Source organism: Carya illinoinensis, chromosome 16 (genome assembly GCF_018687715.1).
Source record: "Carya illinoinensis cultivar Pawnee chromosome 16, C.illinoinensisPawnee_v1, whole genome shotgun sequence".
Taxonomy (NCBI): Eukaryota; Viridiplantae; Streptophyta; class Magnoliopsida; order Fagales; family Juglandaceae; genus Carya; species Carya illinoinensis.
Window position 1 is genome coordinate 12,375,172 of NC_056767.1, and position 5,140 is coordinate 12,380,311.

The 5,140-nt window shown below is 35.8% G+C and overlaps 1 protein-coding gene and 1 non-coding gene across 3 annotated transcripts; both read right to left on the bottom strand.

Annotated features, from left to right (window-relative positions):
* Positions 1 to 505: 505 nt before the first annotated feature.
* Positions 506 to 612, bottom strand: LOC122300010. The gene has a single exon (XR_006239856.1). It is a non-coding gene; the product is annotated as a small nucleolar RNA snoR77 (small nucleolar RNA).
* Positions 613 to 1,230: 618 nt separating this feature from the next.
* Positions 1,231 to 4,746, bottom strand: LOC122299637 (NAC domain-containing protein 30-like). Of its 2 annotated transcripts, none has more exons than XM_043110031.1 (4): positions 4,341 to 4,746; positions 3,310 to 3,483; positions 2,665 to 2,936; positions 1,231 to 2,182 (listed from the first exon to the last, which is right to left on the bottom strand). In XM_043110031.1, exons 2-4 carry the CDS (start codon positions 3,470 to 3,472, stop codon positions 1,619 to 1,621), a joined length of 999 nt encoding a protein of 332 aa, XP_042965965.1. In that variant the 5' UTR covers positions 3,473 to 3,483; positions 4,341 to 4,746; the 3' UTR covers positions 1,231 to 1,618. The 2 variants fall into 2 exon arrangements, with proteins under 2 accessions (XP_042965965.1, XP_042965966.1); XM_043110032.1 differs by having other exon boundaries at positions 3,310 to 3,500.
* Between the last annotated feature and the right edge of the window lie 394 nt (positions 4,747 to 5,140).

Below are 5,140 nucleotides of genomic sequence, written 5' to 3' on the forward strand. Positions count from 1 at the left end.
AGTGACAGAATTATTTTAATTCAAATGAAGTGATTTGTATCTTCAATTTTTTGATAGTCAATGACATCTACTTTTCTAATATAAACGATTTTGTTTAATCTCAAACGAAACATTGCATTTGCTGCTATTACATCTGTTCATTTTAAGTTTAGTGTTCAGAATTTGTAATCTACACACTATATAATAGTACTGTTGTATCCTAAGAGTATTAGTAGTGGCCTCAACAAACTTTAGCTAGAAAATTCACTTTTACAAATTTTAGCTAGTCACTTTTTACAACACCAAATAATAAACTCTCCAAATCTATCACTATTCTATTAAAATATTGATTTTAATATTTTCGATTGGCAAAGGTTATAATTTTATCATACAGTTGGTAGGCTTTCTTGCATTGAGATTAAGTCTTCATACAAAAATCATTTATGAACACGAAGAACTCTCCTATCAATGAAAGTAGCATTTTTGTGGTTTCACTAAAAGACTAGGAAGAAAAAACAAACAAAAGAATGTGCTTGAGCTTGCTAGACCAGCTTCAAAGACATCTCAGCAAGTCTGAAGGACAAAAGACATTTGATCAACGAGCAGTTTAACAAAACCCAATGGAATATACTTTCTTGGAATTGATACTCTGTTGATCCATAAATGATGGAAACAGAACCCAGTGGAATAATGATCGTGAAAGTGCAAAATGAGCTTCGTCTTTCTCTTCTTGCGCGGGAGAGCAGTAGATAGCAAGAAGTGAATTTTTTAATCTCAAAATAATATTTAGCCAGCCCAATTTGGCCAGCCAAATAATCTTTGGCTATATTCACTATTCATTTATTGAGTCTATTACACTATATTAGTTGTACATCCTAACTATTCTTTGGCCAAAATTTGGTTTTGTTGAGTCCACTACTAATGCTTTAAGGACATAATTGTCAAATTCTCTTTTGCAGAACTCAATTCGTGAGTGGGAGGCAATAATTGTCTAAGGTACAGATTAACAATCATCTCACTGTTTGCAATTTACAATCTCTATTTGTTGTTATTTTCTAAGAAAATTTAAGGATATAAAATGAAAATAGTTCTAAGATGCAAGAGCTAGAACTGCCTTTTATTGCTTTAGGTTTAAAGAGTTAAAATAAATAAAAAAGCCAAGAAATTAAAGGAAAAACAGAGTAACAATTATTCTTAAGTACTGGAATATTATATATATATATATATATCTATATGTTTCAGATTAATACATGCAATATTGAAGCACAATTTTATAATGTACATTACAAAGCACAATCTCACAACAAACGAATAATTCATTGAATCCAAATAAATGCATGCAATGAAGCACGATTTACAGTTGAAGAAATATGACACACAAGTAATTTATAAGCTGGTGAAAACTTTCACCTAGATAAACCCTAAGATACTGTAGGATCAGATTTTACTGATCTGCAGGAAGTCTCCCATCATCAATCAAATTCATGAGTGCTCTTTCTCTAGTTTATATGTGTTTTCAGTATGTAATCTCTTTGAGAATTCTACAGGGGAATTCAATTACCTTAATTCCAAAAGCTTATTATTATGATGAAATCATCATCTTACAGATAAAGATGGTGGCCGCTGCGGGTGAGCTTTGTTACAAGTCAGGAAAGCACCCAAGGAAATGGCCACCTGCATTGTTTTGAGCTTCATTTTCCTGGGCTATCAATGGAAAGTTTGGATGAGGAAAGGAATTAGTTGTGGCAGGAGTACTGAATTGTGATGATAGCAAGTCATCCAAATTTCTCCAGTCAATGTAATGGCTGGTAATACTGCTCCTTTCGTCTTCAAAATCTTCATTAATGGCGATACCATTGTGCTGTAAATTACCTTCTTTTGTTGCCAAACTAGTTGATAGAGTACTAGGGCTATCGGCCAGTTGTGGGAGCTCAATCAGTTGGTTGGCCAAAAGATTTGTACCATGGCTGCAAACAAGCTCTTGACGTACTGAATTGATCATGATAGGTTGAGGATAATCAAAAGTTGCAGCTTGATTTGGATTAACCTCTTCATGTGTTGTACTGCCTACTAAATCTGAAAATGCTGGAGGTCTAACTTGGCTGTTATCTCTGTGATAGTGCCCATGAACCCAAGCTTCAAAACCTTGTCTATGATTAGGACTCGGTTTCTTGAATGCCCTACACACGACCCATCCTTCTTCCTGCAGTTGCCACTGATATTGCTTAATATTTTACATCGATTTCATGCGAAATGTGAGAAGTATCATATATATATATATATATATATATATATATATCATTCCCAAAGCGGCGGATAAATAAAAGATAACAAATAGTTTTTCAACCACATAAGAACCATAAAAAATAAGAGTAATGCTATATATATAGAGAGAGTTGTAGAATGTGCAAATACTATGTAGTCGCTTTGTAAAAAAGTATGGTTTATAATTAAAAAATTAATTTCTTTTTATATGAGTCTCGTATTTATTCATATTTTTTAAAATAATTATACGACACTTGCACACTCACGACTACAACTATTATTTCTCAAAAAATAAACACTCCCTATATGCTTATTATTGCATTTTTTTTAGAAATATTTCAACCACAGCTTGCACGTACATACTTTGAACTAGTACGTACTATTATTGGCCGATATAATTAAATTGGTCACTGAAGTTACCTGAGGAGGTCCATTTTCAGATGTTTGTAGCCTATATTCATGCATGATCCAGTCGGTTTTCCGACCACTGGGTGCTCTTCCCTTGTAGAAAACCAAAGTCTTTCTCATCCCTATGATTAGGTTGTTTGAGAACACGGCCTTATCCCTTCCTGTTGCCTTCCAGAAACCGGCAGCAGTGGCCCTGTTAGTCCGTGTTCCAGTTGGGTATTTTTTGTCTTTGTGACTGAAGAAGTACCACTCATTCCTTTCATCATACCCTAGCTTGCATTTGGCTGTGTAAACCATTCAGAAAATTAGAGAGATAAGAAATCAGTACATAGTACCATTTGATCTGAATTAACCAACTTCCCTACTTAATGAATTAATGATTTGCCTAGTAATATTTTCTATGAATTACACGGGTGCTGCAGGTTGGTTAGGACGTATATAGTTAAAGCCACTTTTATGAACATATAGGTGTGAACTTGCAAAAATTAGCAATATTCATTTGTTTGGATTGTCAAAATGGATATACTATTCAGAATAGGAAAATTATTAAGTATATATTCACATTATATGAATGGTGTGATATTCTCATCCTATCGCGCGCAACATGCAGTCATGCTATTAAAAATTTCTATAATTATTGCACATCAAAGTACGTACCTTGGATATCCCATGGCTCAATTTTGTAGAGATCAATGTCAACAATAACATCTAGATCGATTTTCAGAGAGTTAATCTTTCTCCTCAGGTAGTAACCCACTAGTTCTTCTTCTGTTGGGTGAAATCTAAAGCCTGGTGGGACACAAGACTCCATCTGATCCATTGATATCTCTCCTGAGACAGAGACAAAACTGAGAGAGAGAGAGAGAGAGAGAGAGAGAGAGAGAGAGAGAGAGAGAGAGAGAGAGAGAGAGAGAGAGAGAGAGAGAGAGAGAGAGAGTCCAATTAAGTTCCTTTCAGAGCTCATGTTTGCATTTGTATATTGTTTTTCATTCACATTCCCTCACAGAAAAACATTAGGCTATGGGATATGATGGTAATGATGATGATCATACTTTGTGGGACCCATCACTGTTGCCCGCATGTGTTTTATATCACATAAAAATGGCAGACCAGCTGTGTAGCCCACCGAAGATCCCAAAGGAAAAAATAATACATTCTTTTTTTTTTTTGTTATAAAGAAAAAATAATACTAAATACTAATTTAAGTGCCTTTAAATTGCATGATCTTAACTAGATCGAGAAGTATATGGAGCACAAAAGCTTGCCGAAAAGCTTGACTTTGCTGGCACAAAAGCATGCTATGTTTCTTTGAGTGCAGAGCACTCCCGGCCGGCCCGGTTCGTGCTGGCATGGCGTTTGGAAAATGTTTTAACACCAACCATATATATATAAGAAAGCTAGCTTGTCAATGACTATTACTTGCAACATGTACAGTTCTAAACTATGCAGAAAGCTGGCTGTTTAGATATATCTCTCTCAGAAAATGTAAATGGCTACGATTTTCTCAAAGTAAGAACATAGCCACATAAGGCTCCTTCTTGAGACCATTCAATTTTGATCAAGGCAAAAATGCACGACAGAACTAAAACAAGCAATCAGGATTGAAATATTATAACTTGTGCGCATCACAAACCGTGAAAAATGGTGAAAAATGGAGAATAGAAGCTACAATTGCACCAGAAACTAACCAAATATACTCGCAGAAAAATGTGTTGCTGCTGCGTTTACGATCGAGAGGGCCAGAGAGAGAGAGAGAGAGAGAGGTGTTGATATTGAGTTGGGTGAATGTTTCTGGAGAGAGAGAGAGAGAGAGAGAGAGTTCTGAATATGCCAATGATGTATTTATGTAGAGGGTGTGGCAAAGGAATTAATATTGATATGTTGTGCGAGAGAAATAGGACTCATAATAAATGTATATATACATGAATAAGCTGCACAGAGGGAGATGAGAGGGGAGGGTGGGGATGTTATTGATTGCGCATGGGGTTGGCAGACACACGAAAGGTTTGTTTGGACGGCGTGAGTACTCCTAGTCCTTGTTTTCACGCCACCACCCCCCTGACCTCCCTCTCTCTCTCTCTCTAATATTGCATTCCACCGCAATTTTGTGTACTAAGATTTTCCATGCTAGCTTGCTCTTTCCGATTGGATATCTTTTCAGACTGCTTCATCATGGGATTAAATTATGCTTTACAATTGGGATTCTAACATTTATTCACGTGAAATATTGTAGGATTCATGCATGTGTCTATATCTGTTCTTAATTAAACCACTAATATCAGCAATCCAAAGCTTTTACAGCACTAAATGCCATGGCCCATTTCTTAATCCCACATTTTAACATGAAATAAACCATATACATCAATCAGTACATTATCTCTCACCCCACAAATTACAATCCAGCTCGTCCTCCTGTCTGTTTGGTGCACCGCCCCTCGCCATTTGGCACCACTCATATATAGACACCAGTAATCCATGCATGCCATGT